Source organism: Zerene cesonia, chromosome 11, assembly GCF_012273895.1.
Source record: "Zerene cesonia ecotype Mississippi chromosome 11, Zerene_cesonia_1.1, whole genome shotgun sequence".
In the NCBI taxonomy this organism is placed as follows: Eukaryota; Metazoa; Arthropoda; class Insecta; order Lepidoptera; family Pieridae; genus Zerene; species Zerene cesonia.
The window spans coordinates 6,426,509-6,450,935 of record NC_052112.1 but is presented as its reverse complement, the minus strand read 5'-3'; the positions used below and the strand labels follow the sequence as shown (position 1 = coordinate 6,450,935).

The 24,427-nt window shown below is 32.0% G+C and overlaps 1 protein-coding gene across 1 annotated transcript; it reads left to right on the top strand.

Moving 5' to 3' along the window:
- The first annotated feature begins 76 nt into the window (after positions 1-76).
- On the top strand, positions 77-24,084 carry LOC119830014 (aquaporin AQPAe.a). Its single transcript, XM_038352828.1, has 7 exons — positions 77-275; positions 15,782-15,873; positions 16,296-16,420; positions 16,733-17,002; positions 19,625-19,789; positions 22,343-22,465; positions 23,401-24,084. Exons 2-7 carry the CDS (start codon positions 15,786-15,788, stop codon positions 23,437-23,439), a joined length of 810 nt encoding a protein of 269 aa, XP_038208756.1. The 5' UTR covers positions 77-275; positions 15,782-15,785; the 3' UTR covers positions 23,440-24,084.
- The last annotated feature ends 343 nt before the right edge of the window (positions 24,085-24,427 follow it).

The window sequence follows — 24,427 nt, the reverse complement described above, 5'->3', positions numbered from 1 at the left end:
TTTTCATAGAGAATGACAGATGTCGCTACTTCTATCTTGTCACACCTCTTTCCCGCTCAAACAAACTTACTTTAAGGCGGCTTGTTCAAATGAACACAATCAAAGTTCATACCACATCAAAAACACGCGGCAGCAGAGCTGTATACCACTATAAATATATTTGTTAAAATTCTATACGAGTATATTAAATAGTAATATCGTTTATATTACTAAGTGTCCTGAGTGTTTCACTAAATTTGACCAGTTTTCTTCGGTAAACGGGGAAGCAAAAATAAGTAAGTGCATATTCATTATTATTTTTTTATATATATAAATTACATATTAAAATTAGAAGGTGTACAAAAATATTCTAAAATAAATACATTTTATGTCCGATTTAAATCATTTAATAATATTAATTTTATATAAAAATACCATTTTGCAAATAAAAAACAATGTATGATGATAAAATAAAGAATGCCGTAATTTAAATTACTTGATAAGTATTTTTTTTTTCAATATTGATTAATTTAGTAACATAATATAATGAAAAAAACTGTTATCCATAACAATTTAATTGTACGGATGTCGTAGTTACGTTCCTGTGGCTTGTTAGATGGGAAGTGATAAAAAGTAAACAAATATTTTATTAACCATCCAAGGTACGAGCTATGCGACATTATTTGTCCCCCAATTTGTTCAGCGGCAAATATTAACATTGTGATAACTTAACAAAATCCTGAACAGATATTTTATAGCCTAATGCATACTTTATTTGAAATAATGTCCAGTATTGACAGTAATAGCTCTTATGAATAGAATATAGTGCAATACGTATAATATCTTTTTTTTTCTTGTATATTTTTAGCGATAAATTTGCACTTAATTTTTTTTAATAACTCAAATTATATTTATAACATATATTTTTTACTTGGTTTCTTACAAACTAGCGAAGGATCCTGTTTTATGTTAATGGTTATCTTTTTTTTGTATTTTACTAGATTTACGTTCGCGGCTTCGCCCGCGTAATTAAAGAAATACCGTACAGTTCCCGTTCCGTTTGATTTTCGGAAAACAACCTATCATTTGTCCTATGTCAAGTCTCAAGCTGTCTTTTTTTATACCAATACCAGCAAATGTCTTGGAATAAAATTTTATCCAAATCAGTTCAGTTGTTTGGGCGAGTTACTTTCGCATTTATGAATTTGAATGGGATTACATGGCTTTTTTCCATGTAATGTATTTCGGCACGTCAAAGGTAAAGGCTAAGATAATTATCTTAAAAATATCTTAGGTACCTAATATTAATAATATGATAAAAATTCTTTAGTGATTGAATGCCGTCTAATCAATCTTGATAGATTATAAAACAACGACATTTGATAAACGTGAAATTTATTTTATAAGGTGTGGTGTTATCGTATGCATTATTTATTTACAATTTGTTTTGTATGTAACACATATATACCTTACTTTTAAGCAGTTTCAACTATACTTCATCATGTTTGTCTCGCAAAGTTTTGTTTGAATTTATTAGCCAAAAATTAAACTCATGCTGTAGAACTAGGGATGTAAATGTATATATTTCAGTTATTTTAGTACATTTTAGTTATTAGAAGAAAATATAGATAAACAATGTTATGTCTATGCTTATTGAATATTCTCACAGTAAATAAGTACTAAATAAAATATAATTGTGTAGAAAACGTTATACGTTCCTACGCCTTAAATTGCTATTGTCTAACTTGGGACTTCACACCCTAAAATCAATAGACACTATCTACAGTTTTAGCGAAGCTCATAATGCAAAGGCCTTGGTTCCAATGACTATTTATTGCTCCGGGATTACAAACACATGTAGATAAAATGTGTGATAGTGTTACCTGTTTCGGTGTTACAAAACAGATTATCGTGTCGATGTACCAGAGTACCATCTGTGACGATGTAAACAATGCCGTTTACTCGTCGAAAACTGTATCGAATCGTTTCAGTACGAACTATGGCTGGATCAAGTTTTTTCTAATCGTTGATTAGGCGTAGCGCAAACTCGTTCCGATTCCGAGAACTGGAGTGGGTACCAGTACATTTTTTTTACAAAATTATGCATGAGATTACTGTGTCAATTGTTAGCATTTGCTTCATGCAGTATAGTCCAAAAAAAATGTTTTGAATCTGGTCCATTATGTTACCACAATTACATTAAAGGCATGATTAATACATTTTTATTAAGTAATGTTCTTTAGCACATCATCTAAATCCGTTAGTATAAAAAAACAATTCGATGGACGAGATAGGTAAATGAAACGTAATCAATGTGCCAAATTTTACCTATTTTATCAATATTTCTACATCAAACAGCTTTTATCATATTTTCATGTTAGCTATCAACCACGACATCTAATGAATATACCTACCTATATTAATTTGGAAACGATGTCGTTGTAGATCGCAGTTCAACGTAACTGAAAAATAATACTAAGTAGGTAAATACATAATTAACATATAATATTACCAAAATTACGTCCTAAATTTAGTCCATACCAAAATTTAGTCCTAATTAAATAGAGTATAGTATAATTAATAATAATATATTTTCATTTCAGTATTAACTTAATTTTCACAAGTTAATTTGGCTTTCATCTTCTTTCTATGCTTACAAACTTACACTTTGTTCAAACAACTCATGCCAAGCAAACGTAATGAAAACCCCTTAACTGTAAAAATATTCTTATCTACCTTAAACCTAAAATTATCAATGTTATCATACACCTGGGGGCTGGGACGACACCGTCACAGGAAACTGACTACAGTACGTTTATAATTATAATAACACATTAAAAATCCGTCGTTAAATCAGAAAATTCTGAATGTTGTAAATAAAAACAACTGCACTATTGATTACTGTTTAATCGAGACTCTTATGAAGAATAGAAGAGTAAGTAGTTACTCAAAGGACCTTTATAAATATTACATTAGGTAAATAAGATTGGTAGGTATAACCTCATTAAAAACATTGTAGCAGTACATTTTCACTATTTTATACCATTATAATTATCACTTTTCATTCGTGACTCTAAAACGAGCAATTAAGTAGAATATAAAACGGTCAGAAGCACAATTTAATTATAATGAATGGTGACATCGTAAGCCCGGGCCCGCCCAACCGTGGAACGCAATATGGAAATGAAACGGATATCCGCCGACGGATATTAAGCCATACTATTACCGTTAGAGCCTTGAACCTGGGGTTTGTTAAATATATCTACAAACGTGTAATTGTTTCCTTGTATGCAAAGCACAATCAACTCAAGTGTTTACTATTACAGGAATTATAAACGCAACCTCAGATAAATTAATTCATTTCATATTAATATACCTAATTCCTATTATTGAAGCTCTTCGTTCAATCTGTGGTTTTGATTTCTTGTAAGCACACTACACAGAGGGAATCTATATGGGGACCTTTGCGGTTTTCATTCGAAGTGTTGACTATGATACCAACGAAGTGGTCAATCATTGACAAACAATACATTCTCACAACATACTTTATGAGATTAGTTCATAAATACCCTAAAGATTATCCTTGAGAACGTAAACTTTCCGAAAACTATAATAGTATAATAACGATCATTGTTCACTCCCATGTGAATATTTTATATTCAATTTCATATATTATTCTGATGTGGTTCTAATATACACGTATATATATGATACTATAAAATAATATACCCTATTCATTTATACATATAATCTTTGCTTTTAACCCGATGATTGCAAAAACGACGAAGATTCTCATTTATGATATGATATCTAGTCTTCTACAACCAAGGTTTTAAAAAAATGTACATTCAGTGAAATTTTCACAACTCATAAATTCGTTCGTAGAATAAGTTTAATTATAACTTACCACTTACCTACCAGTTTTTCTAAATACGATTAAAGATTACAAAAGTTTAAAACCTCGTCAAAGTTAGCGACTCGACGTTTCTCAAATATCCAAACCACGGAGTATTTTTCAATGTACATACACTAACTTCTTATATTAATAGTACAAATCTTAAAAGCTTTCATGCTAATGTATTCTCATACGTACGAGGATAATAGTTAATACTTACGGAAATCAATATTTTAAAATATCTGGCACTGATCTTTTGAACAAAACTACGTCTCACAATGACGTCACAAAAAGCCCGCAGGTGCGATCCAATTCAAAGAAATCATTACGTGGGCCTTATTATTATAATCACATCGTACATAATAACGGAACCTAATATGGTAAAAATTTTTCCATTTAAACTTGAGAGTAAAACTGAATAATGTGAGAATCTGCGATGACATGTTAGATTATTCACAATTCTGATTACTATATTTAAACAAGTTTCCATAATGATAGATCTGAATTAATAAGGCTAACTACCATGACTCATGTTGTATGTAAGGTATATCGGGTATTTCTGAAACCTTAACGTAAAATAACGTTTTGCTTTTAAAATCATGCTTGCAACCACAGAGAAGCCTTGAAGCTCCGGAAAGCTCGTTGAAATCTTATACGGAAACTCGATCGCATTTCATTTTTTGCTCTGACTTTTGATTACCAATACGTGAATTTTTCGTTTCAATTAACAAATATTAAGGTTCGGGCTTCGGGTTCGGGTTATTGCTTGCTTGTTTGTATTCTCAATGGCGTTTTAAATATCCTTGAATAACTTATCACGGAATAAATAATAGTAAATAATTATTCTGATAAATTGGCACAATTTTCTGAATTGTTCAATGGGGAAACGTAAGTATAGAGTTTGTACCGACTACTTATACAGGACCTGTTTTATAAATGACTTGCAAAAAATGACCAAATTACTTGTACGTGTCCTTATATATATCACAAATCAATACGATCATTATGTAACTTGTATCGAGTAAAAAACCAGTCGGTGAGCCCTTTCTATAATAACTTTAATGAGTTCTATTTTTTACTGATTAAATTACATCGATTGTTCAAATGCTGAATTAAATCTGGTACGATGTATAAATGATAGGTGTATAGTGCGCAGTAAAATTCCTGGATTAAATTTTTACCTATTTAGGGACATCTAAATTCTAATCATCTTAGCTTTAAAACCTTCCACTTACCAACCTTTTGACTAGTACTTTACAAAAGCATAATGACATCCTCACATCCTTACCCATATTATAAATGCGAAAGTGTATTTGTTGCTTTGTTTATTTGTTTGCTTGTCTTTCTTTTAAGTTTCACGTTGTTTTGTGATATGATTTTTAATATTTCCTGCTGCGATGAACATTGCATTCCCATGAGATTTTCCTTTGGAACGCGGGTGATACCGTGGGCGGAAAGGTAGTATTTCGTAAATGGGAATATAATGTATGTAATTATGTTCCGTTTCGGTTAGATATCTATAGACATCAAGAGATATATCTTGAGTGAGATCAAACCGGGACGTTCGTCATAATAAACTATATATTTCGATAAAGCTATGTGCAAAACTCACAAGTAAAGCAATCATGTGTCAAACTCTATGCTTTGTACTGCGTTCGCAATGCTATACGACATTTTTATTTTGCATCTCATCGAAGTGAAGTAATATACAGCAAACAAAGTGATAACAACACTCTTATGTTTGCCATCACGGCTTATTCTGAACAAACATTCACCTAAGTGATAACATCAACTGAAAACAATTATTAGTCTAAACATAATGATTGTCTAAGCAAAGAAGCGCGTATCGTGGTCACGATACATCATATTTCGCCCCAAAAACAAGTAAGCGTTTAGAATAAATTGTTTTTTAATTCAATTTCTGCATTACCCTCATGAAATTTCTCTAATTTTTTATTGGTAGACATAGGTCCACACTATGACGTAATATAAAATACGATAATCGACTTAAAAATAGATGCGCATACTTGCTATGCATTTCACACGTAAACTAATATGAATGCAGCGCTCCAGTTACATAACATTAATATGTAATCTGTGGAGGTTAACATACCACAGTAATTGATGTTACCTGCATCCGCCCACCGAACGTACAACCGACAAAAAATTAATGGAAGTTAACTCGTCCCTTTTCACATTTGTTGGTAAGAGATGTAATCAAAAACACAATTTTTTGTTTTGGTTAAAATTACTGAGTCATTGGAGTCCACGGAGCGTAACCCCACAGTTTTTCCTCTCGATTCTCGGTATACAATTACGATCTACGCTGAAGCACGGTTGCATGGCACGACACGGGCTTATTCGGCCCTATTACCATGTACCAGCGGAGGGTATCAAAAAACCGAGATAATTACACGCTGCCCGCACTGACGCTAATGTTGTACCCGTTAAATCCGGCTCGCTACGTCTGTATTGATTGTAGCACGTAATATCATTAAATTTTTTACTACGTTATATATAATCTTCTAAATTTTCTAATTGCTACACTTCGTTAATTTATATTTAAATGATTTCAGTAAAATAAATTCTGGGAGCATAGAACATTACTTATGGTAAAAAGGCAAATGCTATCCATATGGGTATACTCTCTAGATAGATAGAGATTAAAGATAATATAACGAGTAGTAGATAATACAAACGGTAAAGAGCCTCACTACTTTGTATGTCTTATCACATTAACAAGCATTCAACTTCTAATCGAATATATTAATGTTTGAAAATACTTTTTACATGCACATCAATTTGACTATTGAAAATGGTACGCATTTTCTCAATTTTTTTTTGTCTTTACTACTTGTTCAACTTTTCATTTATAAGGACAACATTGGAGCAAATTGTAAGGTACAAAAATTATATACAATATTTATAGAATATATTAAGACAAATAGTAACTTTCCTCTGCTAATCATTAGTAAAATATGTATGGTTAGTTATTTACTACCATTAAAGTCACAATAATATTCATGTTTCGATGAAATCTGTTAATGCGTTGTTAATTATTTTTTATGAATAAATAAACAAATTAATCTGTAAGCTAATTAATATCAGCTTATATGGAAATCATGAGTAAGAGAGTACATAAAAGAAAAATAATCAATATTTATATAAGGTCGAGTTAAATAAAATCACATCAGTCATTAAGTGACAACGGTTGTTAATAGGTAGTTTAGGTATCTATCGGGTGTTAAAAGCTAACATACCTACCAAAATATTCGAAGGAAATACAGTAATTAAACCGGTGCCCTCTAATATCGTGAGTCATTTTTACTCTATCTTTTATCTTACCTAAAATAATGTAAATATAATAGCTATAATGTTATGAGGCCATAATCCACCACGCTGGCCAAGTGCGGGTTGGACGATGTTACATGTCGTCGAACTTTTGATTCTTGGACATGTCGGTTTCCTCACGATGTTTTCCTTCACCGTTTTAAGCAGTGGTGATGTTACCCACATGTGAAGATAAACTGAAAAATCAATTTTTTCCTGCACGCTCGCCCCGGTCTCGAACCTCGACTTATCGATTTTGAAGTCCGAGGTTCTCACCACTGAGCCACTTTTTATACTTTATTTCACCGTATTTATACTTGTACATATATATTAAAAGTTCATTCATTCTTTTATTGTATTCCATTTTATATAGATTATCGTTATAATGTACCATAACAGCCTCAAGTTGTATTAAACTAGTCAATGAATACCTAAGACAATGCGCGGATTCAATTTTAATTTCAAACCATTAATAATATCCCACGCAGAATGTCCTTCGAACTTTTTACTAAGCCATAAGCAACTGTCAGTTGGTACCAGTCGCCACAAAAATCACGTGACGCAATGTATTTTAACGATTTATTTTTGTTTTGATGTTTCAAATCTCGTGCATATATAAAAAGCTCCATATAAGATATGTCATTTTAAAGACAAATTGTTGTGTGAATGATTTTTACATCCAATAATCTTAATTTTTGACATTGCTTTGTTGTTTATAATAATTTATTATTTTCTCAAGCTATAACACCATATTTCTCACTTTATTGTATACTTGCAACAATTTCTATGTGGTGTGGTACATTCAATTGTTAAATAAAGAAATAACGACAAATTCAAAATAAAAGGTGTCTATTGTGATATCCTAAGTAATAGACGATGATCGAATAGAAAATTCCAGTGATGTCCTAATTATAGCTAATAGACACGTTAATACTTTCAAAGGCAAATATTTATATCAGCAATACAAACCTTAGTATTTTGATAAAAAAGTCGTGTTCGGTGACTTTATCTAACCCTATGACGGACATACGTGACAGGGCTAGATACTGCCCATCGTGTGACAAAAATTCCATTTACTTAAAAAATATTGTGTCAACTATCATACTAGTATCAAGGCAGGCGGGCGCAAATCCCACTAGGGAAGCAATCCATTACCTCATCGCAACGTGTCTATTACCCACTGTACCGAATTGAATAAACTTGAAAATTGCTACCATTTACTAAATAATAGTTCACTAGAATAGCTCATGTCACTTTATAGAAGCACTCTCCCACTTCATATTTATAAATAGGTCTAGTGTCATTTAAAGGTCTTTAGGGATCTGTGCTATATATTTGCTTGTATAACGCATTTAATGTAGCGTTTTCTAACGAATGCAGTATCTAAATACACTCAGTCTTATTTGAAATAACATAAATACTTTAAAAAACAATCCTTTTTATAAGATTTATACGTCTACGTAGGAATATAATAATTGAAAACAATTTGAGCACATGACATTGATTGTTTAAGTACCAAAGTTTAGTAACCACGAGTAAAGCTCGATCAGAATTATGATAAATTACAATTTAATAATGTCTTTCTAAAGAGTAGCCATTTAGAATTTTCCACTGAAAGTAAAGACAGTCATAACATATTCTATTAATCCTTCTTCTTGGTAACATGTATAATGTCATAACAATACTACCTTTTAGTACAACATCCAGTAAAAGGAAGAATACATTGAATTCTATCAAAGATTATTGATTCCGGTTAACAATTATACGCAATTATTAACATATGCACACTGATACATAAGTCAAAAGCTCGTGCAGATGTAAATGCCAATGTTCTGGGTTGGTAATGAATCTGGTATTTACATAGAACGATGGCGAAACATCTAGATTCATTTTCCATTCGTTAGCAATTATCGCGTGTCGGAGTCATCTTGTCATTGTGAATGATAATCTATAAACGATTTTTTACAATTGATTACAGAAGACGAAGTATTACATTGTACTACGTCACCGGCACTAACGAGTATGCAGTTGCACGAGTTGTTAAGAATCGTGAAGGTTTCAATGCCTCCCATAGGACGTTTTCTATTATAGCTTGGTGTCCCTTGTGTTATATTGTGTTGGAAACACGATTAGCATTTGTAATTAAAGAGGATATAGTATCATTCGACCTCTATTTAATATGTAGGTATTAACACAACTATTTATTATTCAACCCATTTACCCCATTAAAATAATTAAAATCGCACCATTTATGTAATGGATCGTATGATGAAAAAATTGTATTTAAATTAAGTGGAGTTATTGCAAATTCACCTATTTCTTTTTAATTAAAGGGCGGATAAAGGCTCAAATTCCTGGTCAATCGCAATATTTAGTGTGTCTATAATTATAATACTGGTAAAAGTTTAATAAAGTAAAACATTGAAATGACCTCTCTCGTCGGATTATAAAGACCGGTAAATGTTTACACGAAGATAACCCGTGATGCCATAGCGCCAAACACTAAAGGAAATTATAAATAAACTCTTTCCTCAAACACTTTGCTTTCTGATAAAAACGTTATTGCTGATAAGAGAATATCGCAAAATTTTTATAAATCCATTAGAAAAGTCACAAATTAGAATAATTTACGAAACTACCATAATCATTCACTTTATCTTGAGTACTTTACGGTCATGTAATCTTCGCCACTCCTTTTTATATAGACACATATACCTACTGCAAATATTTGCTAACACACTATTAATACTTTTAATAATGTCTTTCCCACTTGATTCAAAGTCAATCGTAGGATACGTTCGCTAATATTATTAAAATTTATTTAAACATTTATAGTTATCTATTACTATCAATTCCCGTCTAGAAGGTCAGTGAATTAATTCCAGCAGCATTAATATCATTCGTCTCGTAGTCTCAACTCATTGTACAAGATAACATTTTCACAATAGATATTATAAAAACCGCGAGAATACGTCAAATATATAACAATGAATATATAAAAATACATTATGGTACACGGGCTATAATACCTCATTAGTCATAAGACATTATGCGTAACATTATGTGTAAATTCTTTTATAATATTTTTTTAGTGAACATAGTTAAAAAATGCGAACATATTTAACGACTGTTATTGCAATAAAGATAAAATGTAGGATGTTACATTCAAAGATAAAGAGCAACAGTAGTCATTAAACTAATCCGGTTGGCACAGTTACTCCTCTTAGCTACATGTTCCGTGCTATTCAGATTTATATTGCAACACATTATCTACATTTATAAAATTAATCATAACTTCATATCAGTCTAGCGATCCGCCCCGACTTCGCACGGGTGCAATTATGCATGTTTTATCAATTCTCTTAAATCACTATAGTTAGTAAAAAATAAAAGGTATCAATCATACATAGAGACCGACAGACAGTGACGCGATTTTATTTTATACTAAGTACCTAGTACATACAGAATGTTACTACTATTAAAAACAAACTTTGTGTGAAAATTGCGTAGGTAAATAAACACAGTAAACAGATAAACAGTAAATAAATCAAAACAAACTATATCAGTAAGGAGAAATCAGAAATGTGAAAAAATTTTGACCGAGAATAACTGAAACTTATCTTTTGTATGAAAGATAAGAATAATGATAAATTCTCATTTTATTGACTTACAGCATTTCTATACATCGAATTCTACTAATTAGATGGTATTCATATCTTTATGCATTTGACGTGATTCATAGTTTTTTTCACAATAATTAAAATATATTCATGCAATAACGGAAAAGGAATTGATTAAAATCTGAGAACTTCCCAGAATTCGTAGCGTAAATACCAACGTGCGGAATGCTGGACGACTTGCGGAGGGAAAAAATATCAGGGTTAGATACTGTCTGCGACGCAGGCAGTTTTTTGTTAAATTTTTTTACCACGAAACTGTATATTTATCGTTCGTCATTGTACTCTATTGAATCTTAAATCTATTGAGCCTTCTCAATTAAAATCACGATAAATTTAAATAAATGTACATAACCTATAACCGAGTAGTAATTTAGAAGTAGGTTCTTTATATTTTTCGAAAATAATTCCTCCGAAGTATAGCATGCATAGCACGTAATTTGTACGAAGCGACGGTGAAATATGGAGACAGCTATTTGAAAGACTTACCAAAGTGGATACTGAGTAGATACTAATAGAGGCTTGATCAAAATATTAAATAGGTGATTCACATAATATTATATTTATTGTATACAATATTTTATGTACTTCATATATTGGATGTTTATTTATTCAGAAACATTATTTAAAGTTGAGGCTTTTAATTTTTTCTAATTAGTACGTTTATCATCATGTCAGCTTGTGATTTATTTTATTTTCATACTTGCAATATATAGAATAACTATCTCCATATACTTGTATAATCCTATCTATAAAAATCAATTTCTGTTCGTTGGTCTCACTAAAACTCGAGAATGGCTGGTCTGATTTTTATAATCATTACTTTTGGTGAAATCTGAATATAAATAGGTTTAAAGAAACGAGGCGGGCGAAGCTGCGGGCGGGAAACTAGTAAAAAAATATATTAAAAAAGGTGCCTTTTGCCATTTGCGATTATTGATATTTATTAAATAAAATATTGTTAAATATTTTCTATTAAACTAAAATCATGAACTTAAATCTTTGAAAGACAAATATACATCGTGACCTCGTTGCTCCCCATCATTCACATGATTAATACTATTTTAATGGAAAATCCTTTTCGTTCTGTAAGTCACTCAGGACATACAGAACATAATTTGTATTCCTCACCTTGAATCAAAGTAATGTCACCCGATGTGTCCAAATAGCGCATTAGATATTCATATATGATTACAGGACAAAGTACTGTTAATTATAGACGAGCAAACCATTTTTTAAAGCCTAATGCCAGTTGTATTGATATTTACATTATATATTGATCCGAGTCTATGAGAAGGTTCTGATTGATTTCTGTTATGACCTACGAATATACACCGTTGAGTGTTTTTAAACCTGGGAAAATTCATAACACAAGAACAGTTATTGTAACGATTTTTCATTTTACGTAGGTTATAGAAAAGAACCTAATACACCTTTTAATGCGGGAGTGGAGCACGCTTCGGCACGAATTGGGCCAGCTCGCACCGGGGAAGTACCACACCCCCACAGCAGACCGGCGTGATATAGTGGCTTGTCACTGTGTCTTGTCAGTCGTTAATTCTTTTCTTTTTCAGCGCCATACCCATTTACAGCGGGCAGCGCATCCGCATAGGCAATACTTCTTGGGCGGTGGTGATCGCTTGCCATCAGGCGAACCACCAGCCCAATTCCCCACTATGACAAAACCCAATAGGCCCCTTGTCTCTTCCTCACCCTTCCCTTCCATTCATTATTTCTAGTCGTCAACTCTTTTCTTATCCTTAACCCCTTAAAGACGTGCAGCGCATTCACAGAGTAACTACGGCGAACGTTCATGGGCGGTGGTGATTGCTTACTATCAAGCAAATGCCCAGGTTTGCTCAGTTGCCCGCTTTTTTTGAGTGAATTGGCTTAATGTAAAATTAACAAAAGATAAAAAATCTTACACTGGACAAAGTTCTTGATCACGGAAATTTTACAAACCAAATCTGTGTAATACAATTTACAGAACAAACATTAAAATTTGATCATAGAATTAGGAAGAACATACGTGAATTACATCTTTACACCTTCGTATGATATGTAAATAACTGATTAGAGAAGGCGCGACCAACTTTAACAATTGCAAGGCCGAATAATATCATCCTTATGTAAAACATATTTATAGCGATAACCTCGTTAAATCGGTGTGCTCCACATTTGTAAAAATATGTAATGAAAAACAGTATCTGATCATGTTTTGAGTAAATTGCTTATAATTATTTTGAATATACGAAGGTTTCTGAAGTAATGGTTGCAATTAAAAAAAAACAAGAAAGTTAAACCATTAGTTAGTTTTAATTAAATCATTAAACTACAATAAGGCATTACAGACGTTAAGATGCAACAGATTTAAAAATTAAATTACCCTAAATATTAGATAACATCATTTACCATATAATATTTAGTGTTGTTTAAAATTAAAAAAACTAAATTCATAACATTAAATCTTCAATCATGCTCTTGGTTAAGTTATTTAAATAAATGAAATAAATTGCGATAGTATCAATGATAAGTGATAAAATGACAAATAAATAACATAAACAAAGTATAGTAGGTAATAATATAATACTTTTTAAACACCATATAATACAGAGCTCCAAAATAATATTTATATAAACATTTTCCTTAAAGGAATGCATGTTCCCTTGCAGCTATTTTAAATGCATTTAAATGTCTCCACTGTTACTCTTGACCCAGTAACATGGTTTATACCGCGAATATACGAAGGCGAAGGTCTCTCACTTTAAAAAGGTCCACAATCGTAAAATTTATCCTTAATTAATTTTGAAACAGGACATAAAGCGTAAAATAATCTATAAGATGTAATTTCTGTACTTTTTGTATAAATGGTAACCTCACCATATCACACTCGCCTTAGGTCATGGCTAGCAACGTAAAAACGATGTGCATATAAGCTAAAGGACTTCGAATGTGGTACTGGTACTCAAATATGGACCTGTGCCAATACCTACGTCACTTAAGCTCCACTTATTCAACCGAACATCTAGATTCAAGTGAATTCTTACCTAGCTATAAATACAAGAACCTTAGATTTAAAAAGATGTGTTTTTATTTTAATTTGTTTTAATATGATTATCAAAGGCCAGTCATGATGAGATATGTGTGTACTTTTATATTTTAAATAGTTTTTATGGGATGTTCGTAAGTTTATTTATGTTCTAGGTATAATTTTCTATATATTAGGCATAATATTATATTATCCTTGGTTACGACAAAGATGTGGTTAGGAAACCTAATAAAATACAGTAAAAATCACTGCCCCGCTCTTTATTTATCATTGATAATTACAATTACTTAAATTATTTCAAATATTTAGCTTAACAAAGAAAATAGTTGAATATTTTAAATATATGTCTCATAATATACAAAACATTCCAAATAAGAGAAAAAATTATTTCCTTTTCAACCATTCAATCTACTATTGTGATTTTTTTCAATCGAAGCTGAAGCGTCATCGATTACATATCTCCTTTGATTGAATTTCACTATAATACATATGAATATCGCCAAATATTTTAGGAATTCCCTACTTCAATACTCACAATGCTAATCTATATACATAAAAATCAATTAGTGTACCTTAGTCTTGCTAAAACTCGAGAATGGCTTGGCCGATTTTATAACTTTGTTTCTATGCAATCATGTCCACGGAATATTTATAGTCAATATCCAGGAAAGGTTTTAAATGTAATATATAATAAAAGAAAATATATCAATTTTTTTTAACATAATGCTTACTATAATAAACATGTTAAATACATGTATACAGATAAAGGTTTCCATCAATGATAAATAACAATCTTAATAAAAAGGTACCTTATTTAAGGATAGATACCTATCGGCAACATATCGGGGTGCTTCTTAAGATATTATCGAAATCATAATCACTCTACTCATATCTGTCAATAAAATATCTATAACCATTGACACCATGCACCCCACGCTTTTTTTTAAATAAAATATTTTTTTTTTTACTCACACTATTATTAATTTATATTCATTGAAATTTTTAACTCTTTTTTCTTAATTTAAATTAATTTAAATTTATTTTCTATCTTTTAGTTCGGTTTTCTATAAAAAGCGTGTTGTTTAGTTTTTTAAAACTATTATTTATTAAACATTCAAGGTGTCTTTTAATATAGTAACAGCGACCTTAAAATTCGTAGTGGCTGGTTGCATTACGATTTAATATTTTGTTGTAATTAAATGAAGCGTCCCACAAAATAATACGTTTGCGGTAAACCACTGTTTATTCTAGTCATTGTAAACAAATGCGAAATGGTTCGTGGCCTGCTGCCATGCAGTCACATAATGTAATTCATATGTTATTACGATTTACAATATTGTTACATATCTTTGTCAGTATGTAGGTAAAATATTCTTCATTCAGAGAGGAACTATGTAAAGAGTAGGTATATCTATCAATTGTATTATAAAGTAGGCGAAACTAACGACTAACGGTGTTTTCACTGAGAAAAATATAATATGAATATGAAAACCATTAGTTACGTATTCTTATCATACTATAACGTATTTTGTTGTCTGTGCTAGAAGGGTTGGTTTTAATTGAACAAATTTTTTACCAACGATTACTACAACGGTAAATAGCGCAGAAGGCATTTAAATATTTCTAGCTATTTTCTACAGTATATATATGTATAATAACTTATTTCATGGCTAGTATAATCGTTCAATCATTGAGCGGCTATTTATAATGATTTATCACCATTTAAATCCGGTAATTTTCTTCATAAAAAATTAATAGTATTACTATATAAATAACATTATTTAGTACTTACATTGTTCTAATTGTTCTAGCAAAGCCCACAAAAATGTTATGATTTGCTTTTTTTTTCAGAACAATGGGAGAACTCGGGCACAAACTCGGATTGGATGAATTGTCGGGTGGAGCTATGGGCATCAGCAAAGCATTGCTCGCTGAATTTATCGGTAAACTGAATTTATTATTTCCTTATACTATATTATTGAATTGAACACCGATGTTGCTTGAAGCAAGCAAGATGAAGCAAATTTGGCATTTTTACAAAGATAGAAAGTTTTTTGTTGCATAACGCAAAGTGTTCTTTGATCTTCGTCTGCGGCGGTAAAATATCTCAATTCCAAAGAATTACTATAGAGATAGAAAAAGAAATCTCTTTTTTGGACACGACAAAACATGTGAAAATGTTTGACCCCGAAATTTGTTACATGAATGCATTTTTCGATTGAAATGAAATACTAATTTTATTATTATTTTATTATTAAAAAAAGTTAATAATAAAATAGTAATTTTATTACTATTTTATTATTAACTTTGAATGATAATATACTTTTACATACATTTAATACTATCCTTTTACAATTGACTGTAGGTAATCTTTTGCTGAATCTGTTCGGATGCGGCGCCTGCATCAACGTGACGAATGGGTCGGAAGCAGCCCCTAACATCGTCCTCATCGCTTTCAGCTTTGGTCTCGCTGTGTTTGCCGCTGTTTCTGTATGTACTTCTTTAATTATTTTTAGTCTCATCTCTCCAATTAGCTATGTTGACTATTCCTGAATACTTCTTGTTGCTAAGTTATAAAATACTAAGCGAATTTAGTTCAAGTTCTTAAATTTTTGTCAAACCGGTGGCAGCTATTGGTTAAAAGGATCTGCATTTCATAATGTTTCGTTAACTATTATTTTTTTTAGTCTGTTTCTTTCTCAACTCTTTTCCTATAAAACTGTTTATTCTCTGATACTAATCGCAAATAATATATCTTTAAAATTTTGATGACATCATCCTTGAATGCTTGTTCCTCCCCAGGCCATAGGTCACATATCGGGCGGGCACATAAACCCCGCAGTGACCGCGGGCATGCTATCCACCGGCCGCATAAAGCTAGCCCGGGCTATTCTTTACGTGATAGCTCAATGCGCGGGCGCAGCAGCTGGTTCGGGGCTACTCAAAGCCTTTACCCCGGAAAAAGTGGCGGGAAAGCTTGGCGTTACCGGGCTGGGCGTTGACGTCACTTCCCTGCAGGGCTTCGGGATTGAGTTCTTCCTTGGTTTCGTGCTTATCTTCGTCGTATTTGGGGTGAGTGTAGCTTGCTTGTATACACCTAGCTTTAGCACATAGTGTCCTTTGAGAGTAGTGTGTGCTATAATTATTAATAGTGATTAAAACTATATAATGTAGAATAATGACTAATCATAATTATGATAAGTAAGTTAAATTAAATTTTGATGAAAGTGAATAAATTATTCGCATAGACGTGCCGTGATTTAAATAGGGTAACTGAAAAAAAAAAACTATATATATAAATTCTCGTGTCACAATGTTAGTTGCCTTACTCCTCCGAAACGTCTGGACGGATTATGAAATTTTGTGTGCATATCGATTAGGTTTGAGAATCGGCCAACATCTATTTTTCATACCCCTTAATGATAACCGCCTCCTTGGTACAGTGGTTAACGCGTGAGCGTAGAACCGAGGGGTGCTGGGTTCGATTCCCGGTGGGGACGCACAGAAAAAAACGTCTTGGTCTGGCAGGACACAGAAGGCTGATCACCTACTTGTCCATATATATATATCAAACGCGGGACTCCTTAAAAAAAAATATTACTTCCTTTTTTAGTTTAAAAACTGCCTTGAAAAGTATCGTATACTATTTCAGAGTGTAGAAAGAGTATATATAATAATCAAATTATAAAAATTACACTCATTTCGTTTTTTTTATCTAGATAGTGCCAAATTATTCCATAAACATACAATATCGCAATTACATACATAAATCTATTACGTTAAGCAGTTAATGCGTCTCACTAGTCTTAAAGTTGGCGTAAAAATAATTTACGATCGGATTACAGGACACTATAAAAGCAATAAAAAAAATTATCGCAATAAGTCACATTAAGATTTCCGACGATAAAATAACATGTAATCAATATCCGTTGCATAAAAATGTTTAGATGCTATCGTTATATAATCGTCACGATTACCGCCGTATAGAACAAAGACACGTTTAGTTACAATTGTCTCGCTCAGGATGTTAAATGATTTGTCTAGTACGTGGTTCGCAATAAACATTAGCTTCCGTGACGAACCGTCATTAACTGTGGCCGGCACTAATCCGCGATTCTCGTTGAAATATTTGTTAGCTACTCGTCTATTGCTTTAATCAGTTATATATAGTAAATAAGTTTTGAAACGAAACTTATAAAATGTAGTTTTTAAATGAAGACGTACGAGTTGGTAGTAAAAGCTTCTTAAGATAGTCGCGAGGGATACTTCTTGATTGAATAATATTATGTATTGTTAGTGAATATAACGACCGTTGATAGTTCAATGATATGATTACCTATTCCTATTGTATTCCAATATCTATATTTAAACTGTATATATAAGTAAAGATGCGAAAGCCGAATACGTGACGATAACCTTTTGTTTTTGGAAATACATTCTATGTAGGTACGCGTACGCAGAACCGTTTTCCAATATTTATAACTGACCATATCCAGTAATATAAAGCAAGCATTATAATTGGTTTTATAACACTTAATAGCTCCAATACCAGACGCGTATGTGAAGTTGCCGGACGTTTAAAATTACTTACAATTATAAGTCAATAATTGTATTCTTGATCTTCGTAAAATAGCCATATAAGAGCAATAACGCACTTATAAATAAAATTGTTGAAGTACTTTAAAATACTTGCATTATTACTTATTCCTTGGTACTATAAATATGTTATTATAAAATTTCGGTAAAATGAAACCCCATGGAAGGTAGACAATGTTCTGATAGCCCGAAGTCGTATCGCGATTCATCACAATTATTCAGATTATTAAGCTTTTACTCAAATTGCTTCCATCGTCGATAATAAGGGTGCGTCGAGGCATTCTGGAATCAGACTGACGATCGCGTGCCTCCAGGCATTACTCGCGGAATTTGCATAATCAATAAATAACGCATAGAAACCACAATGCCATTCCTTAAGACCGACACGAGAATTCATCAAAATATTTCGCTACGGAGACCTTGCTTTTGTTAAGGTTTCGGCTTTTGTTATCAGCACAAACGTAACATTCTGTTGACGGAAACACATGCCTATTTATTGCTATGTTAATTGCCAAGTTTGGAAATATATAAATGTACATGGACCAAGATACGGACGTAGGTAATTTGTAATTATTTATCAATGTATACAACTAAACCTATGTTTATTATGGGCAGAGTTAAATGGTTAACAGGAATCATTTCGTTACATTTCAGTGAAAAGACAAATGAATTATTTGCGTGATATAGAAACATTTGCGAAATTTTATTTTATAGAGATGACGCTACCATTTCCGTCATTTATTATGAACGCTATTCTAATATTTTTTATATGAAAACCAGAGCCCCAAGTTATATTTATAAATTTTTCGTTATCAGATAAATTGTTTAATAGTCATTTTACGATTTAATCAAAATGATAAGATCGCAAATAATGAGTAATTAATTTATTTTCTATTATAGTTTTATTGTTTTCTCATAGCCTTGTTATGTCTTTTTATATATATTTTTATTTTTTTCAATTAGTTAATGTCGTAGTTTATAATGTACTATATAATATATAATTTATTCGAGCAACTATAAAGACTTATTTTGTCAGTAAACAATAACAATACTACATATAAGGTAGGTACTCGTAAACAAAGTCATATGACATTGCAGGTGTGCGATCCGAACAAACCCGACAGCAAAGCCACAGCTCCTCTGGCTATCGGTCTCACGGTGACGCTGGGACACCTGCTGGCGGTGGACTACACAGGCTCAGCTATGAACCCCGCTCGGTCCTTCGGCTCGGCGCTGGTGGCTAACGAATGGGCCGACCATTGGGTGAGATTCTATCATTAAATATACATAATCTAGTCTAGTTTATTTGCAATACACTTTTGAAGATGCCTAAGATATATTTCATTATATTCGTAGTATATAGTATGTAGTTATAGAAAGTTTGCGACACTTCAATTTAGATAACTTTACGATGTTTTTTTTTAATTTATAATGAATTAAAAGTAAATTACGTATACTGAACCGAAATGAAGGGATGAAATCATAATTATTATTACAAGTACCTATTAACTTACTTTTTAATGACTTTAAACGAAATTTGTATCTGAAAATGTAAAATTTTATTTTTTAATTCTGAATAATCATCTACAAATCCTACGTTAAAATAAATACATATATGTATTAACTTAAGAAGAAACATTTTTTTTATGCTGTAAATGATAAAAAATCTACATAGATTCAGCACGTAAACATTTCATATATCCATTTTATTTACATGAAAAAATAACTCTCTTGCGCAACAGTATACCCATAACACAGTAACACCAAATGCCAATTGACAGTACATTCGCGTTCCGAAAGCGCATGATTAATTTAACGCTATTTCAATAATATTTGCTAATGGTTATTCCCACCGCCGCCCTTTTACGGGCTCGGTCTAACTAATCAACTTTCTTGATTCGCTAGCTTCCTCATTCCAATTAGTGAATAACGAAAATGTCACCAATTCTTTTGAATAACTTTGTACCTAGATTACGTATATGTATTATCTAATATATTCAACTTTACCGGGCCCGTGAAGTCATCATCATAATTTAATCATAATTCTAGTAACGTAGATATATTTTATATTTAACACTGTATTTAACCCGTTACTATGATATTTACATACAATGCTCATAAATGTAGATGCGCTGGTAGATTTGGCATCGTATCAAAGCAATTTTAACATATTTTATTTTGTTTACTTGTTTAAAGGTGATTCGTGTTATTCTTGATATTTTTTTGCAATTCCTTAGTGTTTTAAAATATGATTGTTTAACAGAACCTAGTTCTGTACCGGATCCGCTTGATTCAAGTTTTAGATTGCAGTAAAAATTTTTAAATCTCGTTTCTGTTTGTAGTTCGAGAATGATCGCGGTAATGATAACTTTTAATAACAAAATTCGAGTAAATTTCGTCGTCATGTCAAATTAACATAAAATAATTTTTAAACAGGTTTTATTCATTATAATTTACCGACGTTATTGTTGCGATTTCTATCTTTACGCACTTCCTATTAATATAAACACAAGAAGCTTAATAAATTAAAAAAAATTGAGTAACCTTCTTATAATATATCTTTTTTACTAGCCGTGATATCATCTATTAGGTTGTAGAGAACCACTTTATATATATCGTAAGCTCCATTTATAGGCACTTATGTCATTATATTCATTATTCCATATAGCTGCTTCTATTATGTGGGTTGAAGCGTAACATGCCTACTGCCTACTTGGATCCGTTAACCAAAACTTTCAATATATTTACTGAAAATTTTTGTTTGTATAATAGAATCAAGAATTTTAAATTGGTAACCATAAAGGAATACAATAAATAATACGTAACATTTTTTTTGTAAAAAAACGCACCTTTTTTCCGTTTCCGTAAAATAAATAGTCGTAAAAATATATTAAGCAAGGTTTTTAAAAAGTAAATGTTTTTGTAGATGTGTTTTTTTTTATTATATTGTGCCAAAAAGGTACTTTGAATTTAACAAATTTAAGTTTAATTGGATAAATCCAAGACAAACCACCTACTCTTGAGTTAGATGGGCTACATTTTAATTTTAATTTTATTTGTTGAAACCAAATTTTAATTTACTTAACCGTATTTAATGAATTTGATGTGATGACAACGTACAATATTTAACAATTTTCCTTCCCTTATTCTAACCACAAAGTCATCATTATACTATTTCGTAATACGTACTTAGTAGTATCCTTAATTCGTTTTGAACTTATCCTTAAGTTCCTTGAATTATATATACGAGTAAGCCAACAAACATCCGCGATATTTGTCGCTTATATTTACAATAATAGAATAATAATAGGAGGATACATTTTGCATTTATTATGGGATAGGAATATACGTATAATAGTTATGAGTAATAACTTTTTTTTTATGTCACCGTCGGCAATGGGGCTAGTGGGATGATTGATGGTAAGCGCTACCACCGTCCATGAACATTTGGAGAGGCGTAAGGTCGTTTGCAAACCTTACGCCTCTACAAATGGATTGCTGACGACAGGAATAAGGGAAAGGAATGGGAAGGGAAGGGAGAAGGATATGGGCCTCGCCCACTCACCGAACGAAACACAGCAGCTTGCTATTTCACGCCGGTCTTCTGTGGGCGTGTGGTACATCCCCGGTGCGAACTTGGCCAATTCGTACCGAAGCGTGCTCGACTACCACAATTAAAAATTTTTAATCTTCACTCTTAAACTTCTCACGTACCTCATGTCCGAGTGTATTGTAAAATAGGCAGTGTACTGTAAATATAGGCAATGTATTGTAAAGAAAGACAGTGTACTGTAACACAAGAATCCCGTGTACCAGGTGTACTGGGCGGGCCCGGTGGCGGGCGGCGTGGCGGCGGCGCTGCTGTACGCGCACGGCTTCTCCGCGCCGCCGCACGAGCCCGCGCCGCGCTACCGGCCCGTCGCCGCCGACGAGAAGGAGGTGAGTGCATAGTGCATGGGACTCCGTAAAACACAGCTTACAACTTACTGCAATATAATCTACTCACTACAAAGTGCAAACTTACTACTTCGCACTCACTTACTAAATATTTTGTACTCAGTGAGTACTAAATATTTTGTACGCAGTGCTCACAAGTATAAATGAAGTAGACACTTCTCACAGTTTCTAACTCTGTTATAATCACTACGATTTACTTGTAACGCTATGTGCACTACTTCACACATGAAGTAAACATTTCTCAATGCTCAGTAGTAGTCGCTGCTAAATATTCATACTTTTCATTAAGAAGTGAGCAAAACTTAGTGCTCACAGATAAAGTACTCAGTATTTATTGTTCGAGCAGCCTACTCAGTAGATAGTCATCACTCACAGCACACTTCATTCACTTTTTCTCATTATTAAGAGACTCACTACTAAATCAGATTCGTTTAATCACTGCTACGGTTCACTTCTTTGTGTTCATTACTATCCAATGAGAACTTTCTAGGCACTAATAAATAAAAAGTGTAAAAAACACATTAATAAGTAATATTAACTCATTTACAAGCGCACTGGACGCCTTGCGACTACAGCGTGGACTGTTGAACAGACTGTAAGCAAACATATTGATGAAGTAATTTTTTTCATATTTTTTAATTTAATAACACATATTTTTCATTAGTAGTCTGGGAAACTATAATCAATATCATAGCCAGAATAAAAAAAAATAAAAACCTCGTATTTATTTCGTTCATCATCATCTATATAAGAATGTTGGGGGTTTATAATTAACTCATATACTCTTTATGTGTTATTCTGATTAAACAACATCGCTATTAAATATCATCAAAATACGTTTAATGGAAGTAGTAACAAACATACATCCATCCCTCGTCACGTTGCAAGAAGATAAGACAAGATTATATGCATTTCAGCTGAAGAGACTGGACGGTAAAGGGGAAGACATGGCGTGAGTGCGCGCGCGCCGGCTGCGGCCGCTCCACCCCGTCTCTGTTCCCAGCGACACGCGCTACAAGCAAACATACAAACATTTTTAGTAACGAACCTAATGTAATCTTGAGACTTATTTTTGAAATTCAATATGTACCAGTTTTCTTTTCATAATTTTGCTCAATATAAAAAAAACTTACAAAATCTCATTTAATGTGAAACTGCCACCGACAACGATAATTATATTTGATAAAGATGACATAGTTTTGGTATATTTTTGGTACAAAAATATTACCCAAATAAGTTTTCTAAAAAAAAATTTTCTCCACTAAATTTAGAATTGTAGAGGCGAAAAGTTTTTTCTCTGTGCACTTTAACTATTTAAGAACATCTTCCAGTTTATTAAATATAAGATTTTATACTATTTAATTAATAATTAAGGAAAATCATAGTCGTTACTTATTTATGTACTCATTTTGTGTGCCGCTTGGGAGAGTCAAGAGTGTTTGAGTTTTCAATATTCGGTGTGAGATACAATATTAAGAACAAGTTATCCTTTCTCTTCTTCATTTCACCGCTATTTTATAACTTATATGCTATAATGTAAGCGATTTGCAGTTGTGTTCATTATTCGTGTTTATCTTTATAATAAATGAATAAATATTTTTTAATTATTTGTTTTATTTCATTTTGTATCCTCTTTCCCACTCTGATTTTTTTTTTTCTGGTTTCTAAGTATATAGCGGCCAAGTACAATAATGCGCCACCTTGCCATGTTATTAAACCTACTAAAGTTACCTAGCAGTAACTTATTCTCCATGTTGGATGCTTAAACTAATATTTCCAATTGCCTTAAAAGCTGTTCAGAATTTGTTGTGTTCCCAAACGACGTTCATTCTTTAATCTGGCTTATCAATCTGGAATGTTAGAAAATAAAACATAAAAATATGATTTCATAACGTAATATTAATTCCCTTTAATATATATAAAAAAATTACACAATATAACTTA

What these genes read in the sequence shown, in the direction of transcription:
- LOC119830014 (XM_038352828.1), top strand. Translation starts at nt 15,786, where the DNA reads ATGGGAGAACTCGGGCACAAACTCGGATTGGATGAATTGTCGGGTGGA. An exon ending in CTGTGTTTGCCGCTGTTTCT is followed by an intron (nt 16,421 to 16,732) that starts GTATGTACTTCT and finishes GTTCCTCCCCAG; the next exon opens with GCCATAGGTCACATATCGGG. An exon ending in TTATCTTCGTCGTATTTGGG is followed by an intron (nt 17,003 to 19,624) that starts GTGAGTGTAGCT and finishes ATGACATTGCAG; the next exon opens with GTGTGCGATCCGAACAAACC.